Below are 19,439 nucleotides of genomic sequence, written 5' to 3'. Positions count from 1 at the left end.
GCTTTAAATTTGTGTATAGAACCAAACTAAAATAGTCATTCAATAGATCTGGGTGGACGTTTTCTGTTGTCCTATGCTCTCTTTTCACATTCCATAACCATAGCTAAATATTTTTACATCTCACTGCACTGCCGCTTCATGGTATTGTGCTTTTTCTGATCTTATAAGAAATGAACCATGTCACATGGATTTAATTGTAGATTTCTTGCCCCCACCGTTATCTCTTCCTCAAACAGTTGGATATATAAATATATCTCTTCACAAGCAATTCGTTGAAAACGTCAAACTTTGGACATGGTCAGCATTTGTTTCAATTTTTATTTCGACGTAAGCAAAAATAGTTCTTCAAATGCAGATACGTTATTACGATATTAGGAAACGGCAAATATTTTTACTTAACTGCAGTCAATAACTGACTGGGTATTGACCCAAAGCAACAATGTTAAACTAATGGGACGTTTATGAAGAATACAATAAGGGATATTATTACACCATTCTTAATCAGATGAAGATCATCACATCTGTGGACAACACAAGGAAAATGAAGGTGAAGGATGCAACTGAAATATGAACCAGAGGCCAACAGTAACTGGGATGAGGGACGTGAATTACCATCCATCTACACCAGTCTTCTCGTGTCACATGACCATTATAAGTCACTGATGAACATGGTGTAATATTGACAAAAAAATTCTGAACCAAGATATTTATGCTCTGAGTAAGGGAAATTTCTAATAATCATGAACTATCCAAAGCAAGGGAGCAACCTTTTCAGTTGTGGGACTATTCATGGTATTAAAATTGGTCAAATACTGCAGTAATCTACAAGAGAAAATGGGCAATAGCTTTACCCCCCCCCCCCAATGCAAAAGCAAAGTTAATTAATGATATGCACATCTTCCAGTGATGACCATATGTACCAAATTACCAAGTTCATGGTAACCCATAAAAATAAATAAATATGGGATTAGTTGTTCTAACACGATATTGCATTAAAATGTAAAACAAAAAAGGGCAATAACTCTTATGAAAATTGCATAAGCAATGTGACCTGTTGATAAGCCCACCTTCAGGTCATAATCATAATATTCATATTTATTGTATCATGACTATTACTATTAACCAAGATGAAAAATACAGACAGACATAAGGATTGTAATTTTTAAATACATCTTGAAATATTATTGAACTATGACTTAGTAGCAATTATTCACAATAATGTATGTACATGTATGTGCCTAAAATTCTTAAATCTGGGAAATATTTAGAGCGCATTCATGGGTTCAGTCTTATACTCTTAAATATATTATGTTTAATTAACTGTAATTGGTTCAGATATCACTTTCTTAAACTCCTAAATCTATTATGTGTTATTATTTAGAGTGTATTCACAATATTACTGCCTTAAGCTCTTAGTCTAGTTTGTGTTATTATTTAGAGTGTTTTCACAGTTTGGTGCGACCATGTACCTGGTGGTATATCTGGGTGGGTAGACTGGACTTGTTAGCCTTGGTAGGCAGCCAGTCTGACATAAGGAAAACTCTGACTCCAAAAATAGAGGCAGACGGAGCTCATTAGCCTTGTCAGGCAGTTTGTCTAGAAGAAGGAAACTCTGATTTCAAACCTACGAAGTGGATGATGGTTCTGCTGCCTTGTGGATATCTTTGGGAGAAGGAAAGGCTAAGGGAGTAAACCCAGACAGAAAATCCGAAGTGGAGTCCCTAAGGCGGCTATGTGTCAACTACGATTACCTTCTGGCAGCTCCTGCATCCGAACTGGTGCCAAATGTCATAGTCAGTATTCCTCTGGACCCCACCAGCAAGGACGAGAGATGGATCTTGATGACTGGGCAGCCCAGGATCTCCATACTCCAAGCTCGTTCGTGAGTGTGGAAACAACATGGAAGCAGGCAGTCTACGGGTTATAAGTTCCAACCGATTGGTGTAAGGAAGTGGCACCACGGGTCAGCTTTGATGGTGGGAGGGATCATCACATCCCACTGGTCGAACACCACATGCCTATAGCTGGGCAGCCCCCGGTCAGTTAGGTGCTGGCCCATCAAATTGTGCCAGCTCCAGTGGGTGGCTGAAGCTCATTGTGTTGCTCAGCATGACAAGCAGAGCGAAAATATGCATCAGACAAAAGAAACAAAAATCCAACAAAGACTCCAGCTCTCTGATTCACAAGCTAAAATGTGTGCACCATGTGCACAGGCATCTCTGACAACCTCAGGGAGGTGGACAATACCAGGAAGACGGCCATCATCGACAGAGAGCTCACCAGACTAAATGTCAGCATAGCTTTCATCCAGGAAACCAGGCTCTCCTCCAGCAGCTCCCTCAGAGAGGAAAACTACACATTCTTCTGGAAGGGTCGAGAACCTGAGGAGCCACGCCAGCACAGAGTTGGCTTCACCATCAAAAGTACCCTCCCGACCTTGGTTGAGCCTCTCTCAGGGGAACTGAGCATCTCTTATCCATCTGCCTTGCCAATGCTGCAGGTCCTATCAATGTCCTCAGTGTCTACTCCCCCACCCTTATGTTTTCAGAAGACCAAAAGGATCAGTTATATGGGTAGCTAGACAAACAGATCAAAGGATGCCCTAAAGACAAGCCACTAATCCTCCTCAGCGACTTGTATGCCAGCGTAGGTGCGGACTATGAGTCATGGCCTACAAGCCTCGGACATCAAGACACTGGAAAGACCAATGAAAATGGTCAAAAACTGCTGAAGCTGTGCAACTATCATGATATGTGCATTACAAATACCTTCTTCAGGTGTAAGCCACAAAACAAAGTGTCATGGAAACACCCCAGGTCTCATCGCTGGCACCAGCTCGACTTGGTCATCACCAGGCACTCTGCCCTGAACAGTGTCCTCTCAACCAGAAGCTAGCACGGTGTAGACTGTGACTCCGACCATGCCTTCATCCGCAGCAGGGTGCGCCTCCAGCCACACACACACTCACCACTCCAAACCAAAAGGTTGCCCTCACATCAACACTGCGCAGAAGTCGGTCCCCTCCAAGAAGGAGGAGTATGTGTCCACCTTGGACAGGCTCTCCAGGACCTGCCAGACCACGATGCCACAGCCAAGTGGAATGCCATGAAGGGTGCCATCTACAGCACAGCCATGTCCACATCTGGCAAGAAGGAACCGCCCAGTCAGGCCTGGTTCAACACACACCTTTCAAGGATGGAACTAATAATCGAGGACAAACGAAAAGCCTTCATAGCTTACAAAAAATGCACCAGTGAACGAACACTTGCCGCCCTCAGAAGTGCCCAAAGCACCACCCAATGCATCACTAGACAGTGCGCGAACGAGTACTGGCAGCAACTGTGTGAAGGAATCCAGCACAGTGCCGAATCTGGAAACATCCAAAGCATGTACAGTGGCATCAAGAAGGCCCTAGGTCCTACAGCGATTGGGGTTGCCCCATTAAAATCTCTAATGGGAGAGAAGATCACAGACCATGAGCAACAGATGGCCAGATGGGTGGAGCACTACTCAGAGCTGTACTCCCAAGAAACGTCACTCACTGATGCAGCCCTCAGCAGCATACCGAAACTGACCACCATGGAGGAGCTCGACAATTGCCCATCTTAGAGTAGCCACTGCATGAGGAAGGAGCAGTCCCCCAAGACCAGATATCACAGTCTTATGCTCTTCAATCTATTATGTGCAATTATTTGTTGTGGGTTCGGATATCACTGTCTTATGGACTAGCATGTGTTATTATTTGCAGATGGCTAAGATATCACTGTCGTATGCTATTAAATCTAGTATGTTTAATAACTTGTAATGGCTTACAACTGGACTATTAGATGTCATGAAACAAGAGACCATTCAAGTCTATAGAAAACAATGCACAACATAAAGTATGATTAAGCATGCAATAGAATCTTAGTTTCAATCAATGCTTCAAAACAGCAGCTCAAATTAGGTTTAGAAAGTTTATCAATTAATTTATCTAGGTAATACACATACTAAGGCGATCAATACAATTCACTCACATCTGGTTATTGACACCACTGTGGCAGATCACATTAATGCTGTAAATGTTTTCAATTATTGTAATAATCAATATTACCACAATATTAGGAATCTGCAATATAAAACATTTGTGATGAATTGAAAACGTTTTCTACCAGCAAAATCCATTAGCTATTTCAAAAAGCAAAACATTCATAATCAATTTAAATGTTACAACCTCATCTGTCCCTATGGTAAGAAAAACTACACGAGTAATTCCACATCAGGTTTTAAGGAAGACATCAACTGGTACAACCAAACTTGTCACAAATGACTCAAAAACATGTCCATGACTTGCCATAATTAACTAAAACACTCAAGGTTATATTCTAACCAAGGCTTTCAACAGAATAATTCATGTGAGACTGCCTTGATCTATATAACTGTTAAGTGGCTTCAAGCGCTTGACCAAGGCAGAATAATAGTACATATCGATTTAATAAAGCTTTTGGTGGATCATGAAAACTGAAAATTATACTGTTATGAGAACACAGCTACGTAGTTTACTTAGATGAGCAAACATAACCTGTTTATATAAATGATGTTCTTTGTAAGCTATAAACAATTCCACAAGACTCATTTCAAGGTTTAGTACTAGTTATGTCATTTATTAGTGACCTATCGCTTTTATTGCAGTCTCAGTTTTATCTATAGATATCTAGTCTCAGATGAGTGGAATCATGAATTCTAAGACTATTTAATTTTCAAGGAGGTGGAGGTACAACTCTGATGTTTCTTTCAAAGAAATATGTTTTTTTCTTTTGCCTCAAGATAAATTATTTTCAACTAATGAAATTAGTTCCCTTTAAGAAAACTTGCATGGAATTAAGAGAAATGAATTTTACCAATTATCTGTCACTCATATCAAAGACAAATCTGTATGAAATTAAGACACATTACCTTGCCATAGCAGAGTCATCTATTTACCGTTAGATTCCACGCCTCTCCAAACATCTGTCGGACAATTTCATGAGAGAAATACTTCCTACTACTCTGAGTCAAAATTTAGCCTTTCGCAAAACTAAGACACAAATCAAACAGAACATTATGAAAAAGCAATCACATCCAAAGCACAAATTAAAGCCCTGGATTTCACATGGTCAATAATGACAAACATCAACTGAAATGGATGTCACACTGACATCTGCAAAGTTCTTTATGTTAGGGGTTACAAGAACATCTACAAAATTCACACCAGTACAAAAATACATCGCACTTTTTCAGTTTCAAAATTCACCCCCACCCCTTCTAACCAACAGAGGTATGCTGGCATGTTGGTACAGTCAGGACAGTCAGATTGCAGTGTGACTGGACTGGAGGATTCATACAAAGTGAGCTTATACTCTAGTGTGTTGCCCAGGCCTCTCGGCAAGGAAGGCATGCATGTGTCAAAGAATTATAAAGCATATTGAATATGTTTTCCTTGGGAATTTGTGATAATATTGTCTTCTGTCAAATTATAATCACTATTTCAAGTGCCTACCCTCAGTGCCAGTATGTTCTGCACTGCAGACTGAACAATGCCCTGGTAAGCCATACTCTATTGTTCTTAGGTCTTCTACGGGCCAATCCAACAACTGTGGACATCAGAAGAGTCAAAGGTCAGAAATCTTGATTATGATCTTCTTCACAACTGTGACCTAGTTTTTTTATAACCATCTAATTGGTGTCAGCTGATTTTACTGTAAATGTGAAGGCTTGATGTATTATTAGTCCAAGGGATGATGGCACCCTGCATGACCAGAATGGAAAACCATACCTGAAGCTGCTGAGCTGGGCTAAACAAGCATGTATTATCAATGATGATGATTGGCAGGTAATTATCATGCCAACGAATTCACATAACTTGTGGCAGGGATTAAGTTTGCATCCATAATTTGGTGTCATCTTGTTAAACTGTACTTGTGCATGTACTAAATGCTCAGTTTATGTTCAACAGAAAGCACAAGTAATTTTACATAACAACAAAAGTATGATGCAGTATGGAATATAAAAGCACAACCTATATATAACCTTATGATGTTCCAATATGAAGAGTGGTATCTTCAAATGAAGATCCACTATCTCTAGATCCATGGATGGCATCTTCGCCAGAAACTGATTCTGGGAGTCAAAGGAAATGCATATCCTGAATATGTTGGACATAGTCTGCAACTGTGCACACAGACTACCCTGCACTTTATGTTAGGATGCTGCTGTCAATCTGCTCCACTCCAGTCTGGGTAAAGCGCTTGGGCTTGTCAAGGATAGACATCATTGACCGCATACCTTGGACAAGAGATTTATGCCAACAACATGTTTTACAGTTGAAAAACTTATTCTAGGCCTGAATGGTTTACTAGCTGCCCAACGCCCTTAGATACCCAGTAACCAAGCGCTTCACCAAAGGAATTACTTTAACCTTTATTCTGCCAGCAGAGAAACACAAACTATGTAGATTCACTAATATGCATGCAACATGTGTATTTTCAATACCATTCCAGGACTGGTTCTCACAAGAATACCGTTTACTGGTTGCAAATATATAGTCTGTTAAACACAGTTAAAAAAAATGATGGTAAATTTGTTTAATGAGTGTTGTTTTATATGCATTTCAGTCTTCTATAAAGGCTTATTACTTCATGCCACATATGAACATTTTAAATGGTGTTATGAATTGTCCATGTAAATGTAGTTACATCCCATAATTTGTAATTTGTCAGAATGGTGCACCTGCATTTGTTTAATATTTCAATGAATGTGCATTTTAAAAAAAAGAAAAGAGAATCACTAAATTCTAAAATTGTAAACACATGAACTTATATATATATATATATATATATATATATATATATATATATATATACATACATACAAGAAGTGAAAATGAAGTTTATGTTAGCCGAGAAAATGGATCATACATTATATGAGATTTTCAACGTCACCTCCCAGTATATGAGACATTTACTGTATACAACTGTTTGCAGGGCCATGCCAGGCTACCCTCCTAAATACACACACACACATATAGTCACTTGTCACTTGAAATTTTGCCATCGTTTTATTATTATTTTGTACTATGCAAACTTTGAGTAAATAGACACATAGACATTTGCTTTGGGGCCTTTTCAAGCAAAAAGAGGGCCCTTTTGCAATTTTGGAACCCACCCCACCCCCCTCAACCCCTGACCTGATCCAGCTCTGATTTTGTGCTGCAATACCTTTGAGACAAGGCAGAAGAAAATAAAGTTCAGCAAAACTCACCAAGGAAAATGACTTTGGAATAAATAATAAAGGTCTTGTCTGCCTTATAATTATTCCTCCAAATTTCGAATAAACTCCGCTCTTGCTGATGTTGGATAAATACCTAATATAATGTTTTCTATGTTTTATCTAGGATAACCTGTGCCGATTCAGACTTTACGCCAGTGCATATTCTTTCTATGATACCATGAATCAGCTGAGAGAGAGAGAGAGAGAGAGAGAAAGTTCATAGTTCATAGGAGAGTACCAATTTGTTTCTTCAAGTTTTCTAAGTGGTAAAGCTGACAAAATTTTAGAAAACTTCTACCGATTACCCGTCAATTCTAACAATCAGTTATCCAGGCACAAACCTTAAGTTAAGTCCACATTTGTTTTATTCACCCAGTATCTTATAAATATCACTAACAGTTCATGATTATCCTAGTAGTAAAAGTAGCATATAATGCTATGGGCCCCACACTTTCAAGGGCCCTGCGCTAAATGCTTTCAAGCTATCAATTACCTACATGTAAATAATACTATTACTGAAATGTCAGACATATTTGTCGTATTATGTAGCTCACCCACTCACTGGCAGTGACGGTGGCATAGCAATTGAAAAAATACAATTACTTTACTATGCAAGTTAAAAATGTACATTGTTTAATATATTTTTTGTGTTTTTTTTTTAAAGAAATTGTGGCCCCTTTATAAAATTTGCTACAGGCCCCACACTACTGTCTAATGCAAGGTCTTTTCCAAAGTCTAAGAATTCAACCTCATTGTCTGATAAAGTTCTGAAATCCTCCATTATTGTCCAGTATGTAGTGGTGTAGTCATCATATATATCATGTGACTCCCTTTCCTTGGCCTCACTGTCATACTAGATGCATACTAATTTTAAAGTCAGAGCTTGAGCTTTGTAAGTAATGCTTTGGTCATACAATTTGTAAAATCTATTAAAAATTGCAACTGACCATGTCGTTTGTGCGGCAAGATGAAATAACCACCCTCTGTTACTTGCCAGTGTACCACAGAAGTGGCTCAATCAAAGAGTTCTTACATGGTAAAACAAGATATAGGGTTAAGATCAATTATTTACAGGAAAAGACAAACCTCTGCTTGACACTGAAAAAGTATGTATACTTAAGGCTCAATCACAAGGTTTGTCAACTTGAAAACAATGTGAGTGCTGCCTTTATGAGCACTGGCAGAAAACTTGTATACCATTACAATAAATGATAAATCTAGAAAACTCTGATCCAACTTAGCAAAGATGCCAATTAGTATCCGGGTACTCAGGGAACCACCTATTGATAATAACCTAGGTTTTAAAATGTGCCATAGGGTACTAGTTTATCAGAGGTTTTCTTTGTGAACTTGTGAAGAGCTCGTTTCACATCGATTGATTTATTGGTGGATGATTGTGTCCCATCTGGCTTAAAGACTGACTGGCATGTATTCATGGAAGAGATTAGACAGTCCAAAATCATTGTCATCTTCTTCACTGTCCTTTTTCATTTCTCATTATTTTTCTCTTTCATGCTCTTGCTTGGTGTATGTTTTGGTGTGCCTTTAGTCCTCTTGTTTGTTGAGCCTTTTGATCTTCTTATTATGTTAATGAGATGTTTGGTTCTGTTTGCTCCTCTCTTGCTGTATATCTGTGAATCATGAATTTTCCTATCTCTTCTGTGGTTGAATCTAATACCTGTTGCTACACCTCTGGATTCTCCTTGTAATATACATTTCTTAGAATAGGTTCAAAACTTAATGGCATTCCCTTTCTTCGATGTATAAGCTGAATTGTTCTTACAATATGTCCCAAGTCATTATCACAGGCTTTTTTCCCCATGTACCATTCTGATATTTTGGATGCTATCTCTTAATCTTTTGTCTCATCTTGCTTAATCTTTGAAGCATCCTCTCCTGAGATGACAGACTGGATTACTGTTTGCACTTGTTTCTGCTTGTCTACAGTGGACATCTTTATCATTACATTGCTTAGTGTGGTCGAATACATTTCTTTGCATCTCTGTGGTCAATCTCTTGAGCAGTGTCTAATCCAGAGCTGACAATACCACCATTGTGGGAGGTACTGAATATAGCATGTTTCATTAGTCTGTGAAAATGACTTGATTGGTAATGTTCTAGCAATAGCCGTGAGCAAAATCAAGGATAAAAGGAACCTCCATTTAAAAATGAGAATGAAAGTGATGTTTTCATACTGGACAGATGTAAGCTGTATCCATATTTTCCTTGTAGTATGTTAGTAACAGCGATTGCTACAATTTCGTCACAATGCCTCATTTTATCAGTATGCAGGGAAATGTTTTATTCTCAGTGGATGTTTTCTTAATGAATTCTTTCAACATTTGTTGATATTCTCAATAGTTACTAATTTACTGCAGTCTTTTTCAACATCATCATCTCTTATATATTTCAGTATATGAATGAGGCCTGGTGTTTCATAGACTGATATTAAATTCATGATTTTGGACTTTCTAAAGTGCAGTACTGGAAATTCTAGAAGAAATATTGCATACTTTTAGTTCCCATCTATAAGTTTAAAAACATTTCTTGCAATCTTGCAGTCAGGTGCAAACAAAACTTTTTCATTTGTTTCACTCAATTCAGCCTTCTCCAAAAAATCGAGAACCACTTTCAATGTAGTTATATCATCATCTCTACCACTGAAAGGTGGAGAACGACGACATAATAGTGGCGGTGATGGTGTCTTGTTTAGATCTTGATACTATAGTATGCTACTATCAGTACCGCAAACTACTCTTGCATATTTGTTTGTCATATATGATATTTGTATTTCTTCAAGGAGGGCTTGATCATCTTGGAGAATATCTTTATCAGTATCAACTTTTATCCTAATATATGAATATTCTTCTTCCTTCTCTTCCTCTAAATTGGTTTTACGTCCTCCTCATCACTGACATCAATATATGGCAACAAATAACAAGATACATTTGTATCATACTGGATGTTTTTCATATCCTCGACTGTATCCCCCATTACTGTCAACCGCTGTAATGGAGGTAATGGCTCCATTAATACCCTCTATATCTCCACTGGAGATGTTTAGTGTTTTGTTTCTGTCATTATCACTGAGAGTATCCATTTTCTCCACATCATGGATGGCCAAGGATGAAAAGCTTTCATCTAAATCCATGTTTGTTTGCTGAAATTTAGAATTTTCCATCGAAGCCGCTTTGTCTAGAATTTCTGTGAAGGACTGTAATGACGTAAATTTTTGTTCAGATGTATTTCAGGCCCCAAGTGGCTTGCTGCTGAAAATGTTCAAAAGCACACTCTTCATCTGAGGTCATCGTTAGAAGCACCAATTCTAGATATTTTGTTTCAGTTGTGGTACTTCCTTGCAAGCACGATCTTCTTTTTCTTCACACAGTGGAAGATGCCATGTTAATACATCGTTTGAATCCTTTGGAATGCCTTTTTATTGTGATGTGCAGGGTACATTGCTGGTTTAGTTTCCTTTCAACAGGTTGTGGGTCTGTTTTCATGGCTAGCTGGACAAGATTGTCCATGAAAAAATACAAGAGATCAGACTCCGAAAAAAACCAAATGTTCAGAAGATGAGACGTCACTTGCTTTTCAGATATGTTTTAAAGTGACAATGTTCTGGGTCTGCTGCTTTCTTGAAACATCTGTCTCCTTTTTGCAAACTTTGGCTTATATTGGCAGCTGATTTGATGAAAAAAAACCAGATGTGATGTTATAGTAGTTGCTGAACAACTCACCTGTGATAATATCGTTTTATGAGAGCACTCTGATTTCCATTAAGTGTTTCAGTGATGAATCAAAATGGAAATATAAACAGGGCAGTTTTGAGGTGTAGAAATCATCTGATGATCAATGCCTGAGGCTGTCTTTGTTCAGTAGTGTTTGTTCTAATAAACACTGCATTGGTAAAGGAATTTGCAAGTGCCATTCTATCCTTATTTTAAAGTGGTTCACATCGAAGGGTGCCACAAGAGAATGTTTCTCCTCTCTAAAACATTAAAAGCAAAAGGAGTTAATAATTCTGTATTCCTCTGAGAGATTTTGGTCATCCAGACAAGATGAAAGGGACATGCAGTGGTGTTGGAGTTTTCCAGATTTCAGATGACTTGCAGGAAAATGCTCACCAGGCAGAAGGCAGCCTTTGGGAAAGAAAAGTATCACAGGGACATATACAATGCGATTTTTCTTCAGAGAGGCATGAATTATCAGAGAGATATCATATGTTTCAATATTATGTTGCAATTCCTGTAATTCAATACCAATGTGAATTCCTGCTTTATGTGCACACACATTCATGCACTGAAAACATACAATAATTTTAAACTGAAGAGCAAGTGTGTCTCTAAGAGCATTTTCTGTGTTCATTTCTATTCCCTCAGGTTGATGGATACTTTCCAGATGGATAGTAATTCCATTTATTGCGTCAGCAGCAAACTTCCAAGCAACATTCCGCTGACAGACCTTCAAGTACTTGTCTCTTTTCTGCCAACTCGTTACATAATCCAAAGATTCCCATTTACTTTCCTGCTCATCTTTATAGTCTGACACTTCTTTTTTACAAAAGGTATTACAGTGCCACTCAAACAGTTCAAATTTATTCATTTTTTCTATGTCGGTGATCTGTGCTTTATAATCAATAATTAAAGACGGAATTTTTAGCCCATCAAGTTGTAGCTTTATAATTGTTTCTTCATACAGACCCAAACTTAAAATTTTAACAGACGCTAGTTGTTGATAAAAGTTCCATGTTGATTTGTTCAATTTGGTTGAAGATGTAGACTGTTTTTTGGTCTAAGAGTTCATCACATACCACTTTGCAAACCCGGAAGTCAACCAAGTGATGAAACATAAATTAAAAGAAAGACAACAATGAAACCAATTTCTTTTCTTCTCTCTGGATTATCCCAGTATCATGTCTTGTAAATCTTATAAAATATTTACTTTCTTCACAATTTTTCATGTCATGAATTAAATGGATAGATTTAAGGAACGTTACAAGATCATCTATGGCTATGAAAGTTCCATCTTTGATTTTACTGGACAATAGAGACTCCAGTGACATCGTACAGATGGAAACCTGCTGAAGAATGAAATTATTTAACTATCTGACATCAATAATTCAATCAAACCAGATATTCACTTAAACTATAAAGTTAGAATTTTGATACTAGATTTTATATATTGGAAGATAAAAGACTACGATTATGACTGTTCAATGAGATGAGAGATGGACAGAAATATAAACTAAGACACATGTGACATTTTTATCAATGGCTTCAACTTGTTGCCTGAACGCTGATTACACAAGCCTGGTGTCAGTTATGATCAATAGTATGATAAAATGCTTTTATAAACTTCCATGTTCATTTACAAACATATATGCTAATTACCATAGTCTCTATCTACGTTAATTCTAATATACATTGAGCAATAAAGTACTACTATCTAATGATGATACACTTTTAATATGTCAACATAGACAATGTCGTGCCTTAAGTACTTCTTGCTGCAATTAGACAAATGAATGACCCAACATGAAAATTAAAGCGACATGAGTTTCTTGATTTGTGGATTTTGGAGAGAGCACAATTACTGAACTTGTTGTTATTGAACTGCTATTGAACTTAAACTGAATTGATACTATTAACTACGCAGTTAACCTATCAACTTTGTAACTGTAATAATAATAATAATAATAATAATGACGTTATTTAAAGAGGGTAACACAGTTAGCTAAGAACTATTCTATCTTGGTAGACATGGATCACAGGTGGGGGGTATTACCAGGTAGCCTATACTGGAATAGTTATTGTAAATATTCAGGAGCACTATTATTGCATATCCTGTACATTGACTTATCCTACTGAGAATCCATATACTTGAATTGACTTTTTTACTGATATTTTTTTTATATGTTCAGTCCATGTTAGGTTATTATCTACCAGAACACCAAGTAGTCTATCATGGCAGACCATTTGCAAATTTTTATCCTTCCATGTCTGACATAGTTCATCACTATCAAGATTTGTCCTTTTTTGCCATGTTGAGATAAGTAATATCTTAGTTTTACCAGCATTTACCACCATGCCATTGCATGTGCACCAGTTTTCCAGTTTGTTTAGGGCATTCTGTAAAGAAATTTCGAGTTCATGCTTTATGTTTGGATGTCTGACAACGTTGTGTCATCTGCATAGAGATCTGTAGATGATATTGAGTCACTTAGTAAAGGTGGTAGGTCATTAATAAATAAAATAAATAGTAATGGACCTAGAATTGAGCCTTGTGGTACTCTAGGTCTAATTGTTCCAGGTTCAGACAGAACATTATTTATATAAACATGTTGTGTTCTCTCACTTAAGTATGAAGTCAACCATCTAACTCTTCTTTCATCACATTGGTAGATTTTCAGTTTCTTCAAAAGGATTTCATGATCCACCATGTCAAAAGTGTTCCTGAAATCTACAAAATTTACAGATCCTATTATTTTACCTTGGTCAAGTGCTTGAAGCCATTATATCAGTTAGGGAGATCAAGGCAGTCTCACATGAATGTTTCTGTCTAAAGCCTGATTGATTAGGGTGTAACAGCAAGTGTTTGGTTAATATGACATGAATGAATAATGGACATGTTTTTGAACCAATTTTGACAAGTTTGGTAGTACTGAGATTGGTCGATAGTTATCAGCATCATCCACAGAACCCCGAATTGTGAATAGGAGTTACTTTTGCAGTTTTCCATATTTTGGGGACAGATGAGGTTGCAATACTTAAATTGATTATGAATGTAATGCTATCTGAAATAGAAGAGGCAGAAGATTTAATGAGTCATGGACCAATCCGATCAAGTCTTGTAGCTTTCTTGGTATCAAGTTATCTGAGACATTTTTTAAGAAAGTTTTTTATATTGGTGGGATATAGAAACATATCTTATATCACCGAGTATATATGTTTCTTTCTCCTGTGCAAGTACATGTTCCATTCGTTTCAAAAAGTTATCATTCCAAATTGCTTTGGAGGAAGGTGGCCTATAAATGAAACCAACTTGGAATGATTTTGCATTATTTTGAGAAATTTCCACCCAGATACTTTCAATTTCATTTGAGTCCAAGTCAAGTCGCCTTTCTACATTTACGTCTTCTCTAATATATAAAACAAGACCTCCCCACACTGGCTCTCTGTCCCTGTGTAATAGTTTATTGTAGCGTTGGCAGTGAAATAGATTATCAGTGCAATGGGGTACTAATTGAGATTGTCTCCATACTACATTTATCATTCTGACATCCTATTTCTAAAGTTAAATGTTCATATATATTAGTGTCTTCAAAGTCACATACTGTGCCTGAAAATCTGTCAACTTTAACATTTACAATAGTGTCCACTGAATAGTTAGAGTCAAGAGTCTCACTGACTACATTTAGATTTGTTGTAAATGAAGCAATGGCATTCTCCTCTTTGCGTGGCTTCCTAGTATGTATAATAATACACTGACTGACAGAGTCTTTGTTTGTGTCCATAATTTTATGGCATCTGAAGCACTCAATCTGTTTGCCATGATGGCATACCTGTGTCATGTGCCCAGTTTCTCCACAGTAGAGACAGTACTCTTCATTATAGTGCCTGAAAATGGGGGCATACATGTTAATATTTCTCAGTAGTTGAGAGGTTCCTTTTCTGCTTAAATGAATTTTATCTCTGTGGTAAAGACTTAGATTGAAATCCTGGTTCTGAAGAAAGAAAGATATGTATTGTCAAATGTACAGTACGTAGAAGTCTTCACATAGGTCAATTATCAGATCGTTGATTTCTTTCACCCTGGTGTCCACACAAGGAGGTAGTCCAGATATCCTTATTTCAAATGTATTTGGGCAGAAACACCTAGCAGCATACATTAAACGTTCAAAATATGTTCTGATTTGATTCAGTGACCTTCCATCCCTGGCATCATTTCCACCTTCTAAAAGAATAATCTGGTTGCATTTGGTTAGGTCACTTTTCATTATTCTGTCTGTGACGTGGATTATTGCACATCTTAGAGTCTGTACATCTGTTTTAAAAGGTCTGCTTGGTATTATACTTTTCAATATTGAGGAGCCAATTTTTAGAGTCCTATCTTTTCTGGCTTGTGATGTCATGTGTTGGACTTTGGTAGTTTTTATATCAGACACATCTCTTGGAGGAAAGGGTGCTGAAATTGGTGTTTCAGTTGTGTGAACTAATCGAGCTGATGTTGATGTTGACACATTTATGTGAACACTGGGTAATGCAGTTGTTGGTGTAGGCAACAGACTTGTCTGAGCTGAGGGCCATGGGTGTACACTTATTGCTGTTGCCAGTGTGACACATGACTTAGAGGGGGGTACTGTTGTTTGCAATGCAGGTTTACTTTGGGTATCAGTTTTTATTTGCATGGTCATTTTACATTTTCTCTTGGCTGGTATTGGGATTGTCTATGTCTGAGCATCTGACACTGTTTCTGTTTGGGAGTCTGTCTGAATTGCTCTTTCACATGAGGTTACTTGCTCATTAATCCTTCCCTGTGCTGACTTAATAGCATGTAACTGTAGTTTTAATTCTTCAATGTGGGCCTCCAAGTTCCTAATTGTTTTTCGATGTAGACACAAGAAATCATTATGGTTTAAGCCATCACTGCAGTGGTAATGATTTATGGAGTGTTAACTGCCTGAAACTCTGGAGGGGTGTTAATTTTATTGCCTGAGTCTTCTAGGTCAAAGACTTTAGGAACTGTTTCATGTTTGGTACTACATCTAGTTACTGGTGCAGATGTCATCATATAGCTGCCTTTATCACGGGTATTCTCATCCTGTCTACATTTACAGATAATATGATTTAACCATGGAAAACTGTTTAGCCCCTGTATGTGTAGGCCACATGTTGTTTTATACAATGTAGCCATCACAGTGTTTTTCTCTTTTGTTCTGTTGATAGTACCATTTTGTACACTTGAACTGCATTAGGTCATCCAAGGTTCAGAATCCAATATCTGTTTTACAAACACAAACATTTGTGGATCTATATGCACAGTAACACTGTATTTATTATGTTTGACCCTGAGGAATTCCAGATAACTGTCAGACATATTGGATAACTCCAAATCATCATCTGTACCATTGTTTTCATTTTCACTCTGTACATGACTTTCCTGCATGGGATTATCTGTGTGGCTCTGATCTTAGGTATATCAGACATACTAAAGTCAGAGAATGATGCAGAAAAGGTTGAGCTGAGTGTGCTGAGTAAGGAACCTACAAGGCTGGTATTTAAATATGTCTCCATGATTCTGATATTTTCAGCTTGTTCATAACAGTGATAGAAAGTATATGGAATCCTTATATATGACTAGCACAACTTTTGTTGAATCTATGAGCAGAATCTGGGTAAAAGTTTTTAGGATAGCATCTATTGTCTTCTAAGATGATAACAACCAAATGTTGATGAACGGATGGACACAGGGCCATACCATTAGCTCACAGGTCTGGCATTTTGGCAAAATATGATAATAATAATAATAATAATAATAATAATAATATTAATAGCAATAACAATAGTTTTTATGTTCAGAGGGTTACCCAATTAGTTTATAGGAACTAATCTCCCGTCAAGCCCTTGATGATGGAAGACAGGCTAGCACATACAATGTGAAGCTCAAATGCCGTTGAGGTCAGTGGAGCCAAAGAGCATTGTGTTTGACAATATAATCAAGCATGTTTGTGTGTACAAACTTAACACTTCTATATTTTGTTTTGTTTTGATTTTGGGAAGTAAAGTCTGAAGATTTCAGAAATTTTGTGGAATTCATAGATGGTCCAAACTGCAGGGTCTGATTTGACATTGTGTAGCTTCATTAGTACATTTGCTTGTTGTGCATTTTTGAGACCATAGCTGATACTGATATAACTCTGTGGTCAAAACCTAAGTAACAGAAAAAAGCAAAAGCAACAAGTTTTGTAAAACTTAACAATTTAAAAAAGTTATAAATAAAATTCAACAACAGACCCTACAAGACAGACCACACTACTCATTTTGCATAAAACTGGCCTGTTCATGTGACCTAGCCCAACCAAATTAATGAATTCTTCTAGATAATATGACAACCCATCAGCCAATGCAAAAGTAAGCCAAAGGGGCCATTTAAGTGTTATTATTAAGACCATTATTAATAATTTTTGTGAACACATATGTAAGCATCGTTTTATCGATCCTATAACAAACTCTTAAGATACTCTGGTCTTGTATGCAAAAATTAACTAAAATATGTTCTGTATGATTTACAGCATTGAATTTTTTAAATAAAAGTTGGATAAAGTTATGTTCCAAATCTAGATATACATAACATATGCAAAATAGGATTTCAGCTCAGGAGACAACGTCCAAGTCAAAATAAGATAAAATGCATCCTGTAGGATGATAACAATCAAATGTTGATGAACGGATGTTAGGACCAAATGTGCTAATGATAATAATAATAATAATAATGTTCAGAGGTTTACCCAGTTATTTTATAGAGCTAATCTCCCTTGGAGCCTGTGATGATAAAAGTCTGGCTAGCACATATGCTTTAAGCTCAACTGCCTTGAGGTCTAAGAAGCCAAAGACCACTGTGCTTGACAAGATAATCATGTGTGTGTGTGTGATAATCATGTGTGTGTGTGTGATAATTATGTGTGTGTATATGTGATAATTATGTGTGTGTTTGTGTGATAATCATTGTGTGTGTATGTGATAATTATGTGTGTGATAATTATTGTGTGTGTGTGTGATAATCATGTGTGTTTGTGTGTGTGTGAGATAATCATGTGTGTGTGATAATTATGTGTGTGTGTGATAATTATGTGTGTATGTGATAATTATGTGTGTGTATGTGATAATTATGTGTGTGTGTGATAATCATGTGTGTGTGTGTGTGTGTGTAAACTTACTCTTAAGCTGCTTGAGGCCATCACTCTCTGGTCTTCTCTCTGTCAGGGCTAAATGGAGATACAAAAGATATAAGTCTGTAATGTTTGTTTTAAAATTTAAATTCCTACAAAATGAAAATTGTTCAAGACTACAGCAAATAGGATCATATAACTATTTCAGCACCCAGAGACTATATTGTTTATGTTTTAGAACAATGACTTTTGTTGTAATATGGCAATCCGTGCTTACATCCGACATTAAACTTGTAAAATGATGAAAATACCACAATGCACAGTTCATTTAAGAGAAAAGGTATCTTGCATATTCCCTGTATAAAACATTGACCTGGAGAAATCGTTAAATTTACGTACAAGTGTACTTGTGTGTCAACACTTATAATATGAAACAAGAGTAAAGTAAGTGGTATACTGTATGCCCACACTGTATGTGTGTGTGTGTGTGTATGTGTGTGTGTGATTTGGATTTTTAATGTAGCTTTATCAATCTTCTGGTCATAACACTATGATATCTGCAGTGTGGCAGATTATAGCGATGTCTAAAACTGGGTTATCATGCTGCAGACATGTGGCATTATGTCACAACCAATCGCATTATCCTGACACCAGGCTGACTAGTCCTAACACTAACCTCTTTATGCTGAGTGCCAAGTGAGGCAGCTGTTAGTACCATTTTAGTAAGTCTTTTGCATGACTAAGCCATGGTTCGAACCCGCAACGTCCCACATCCAAGGCGGATGCTCTAACCACTAGGCAACTGGAGTGGTCATGCCCACCCTGTGCTTACTCTACTGGCTCTTAACACTCAACCACTATTTGACTTACAATGACCATGACACCTGACCATTCAGACTACAGATTCAATGGTTTATTAACATAAGTGCAAACTATCCACAATGTCTAATCAAAAAACTTTTTCTACAACAGAAGTTCCCTGGCAAAACATGTTCTATTAGTAACAATGACCTTCACCTTTAACTCTCAAATTAATATACATCTTTATGGGCAAGGCATGCAATAACTCTGGTCAAGGTACATGGTCAAAAATAAAGATGGCATTTCTTTTAATCACTGTGACTTTGACCTCTTGACCCAAATGGACAGATGGATGGACAATTTCATATATAATACACACCATCTTCTAGCATGCATATAAAAAGGTGCAATTCACCCATTTGATGGTTTCTTCCATAAGACTGCATTTGAAATTCTAGTC

The 19,439-nt window shown here is 37.1% G+C and overlaps 1 protein-coding gene across 2 annotated transcripts in view; it reads right to left on the bottom strand.

The window, feature by feature from the left end:
• Window positions 1-19,439, bottom strand: part of LOC149792048 (uncharacterized) — a 48,883-nt gene that overhangs the window by 11,519 nt on the left and 17,925 nt on the right. The window contains exon 5 of one of the 2 annotated variants that reach the window (XM_089970541.1): window positions 18,227-18,274. In XM_089970541.1, coding sequence (XP_089826667.1) covers window positions 18,227-18,274 — 48 coding nt within the window. The remainder of the gene's footprint in view (window positions 1-18,226; window positions 18,275-19,439) is intronic. The other variant, XM_089970542.1, reaches the window with a different exon arrangement.

This window comes from Sinohyriopsis cumingii, chromosome 9 (genome assembly GCF_028554795.1).
Source record: "Sinohyriopsis cumingii isolate HCF-2022 chromosome 9, ASM2855479v2, whole genome shotgun sequence".
Classification (NCBI taxonomy): domain Eukaryota; kingdom Metazoa; phylum Mollusca; class Bivalvia; order Unionida; family Unionidae; genus Sinohyriopsis; species Sinohyriopsis cumingii.
This window is presented reverse-complemented; position numbering and strand designations above follow the sequence as displayed.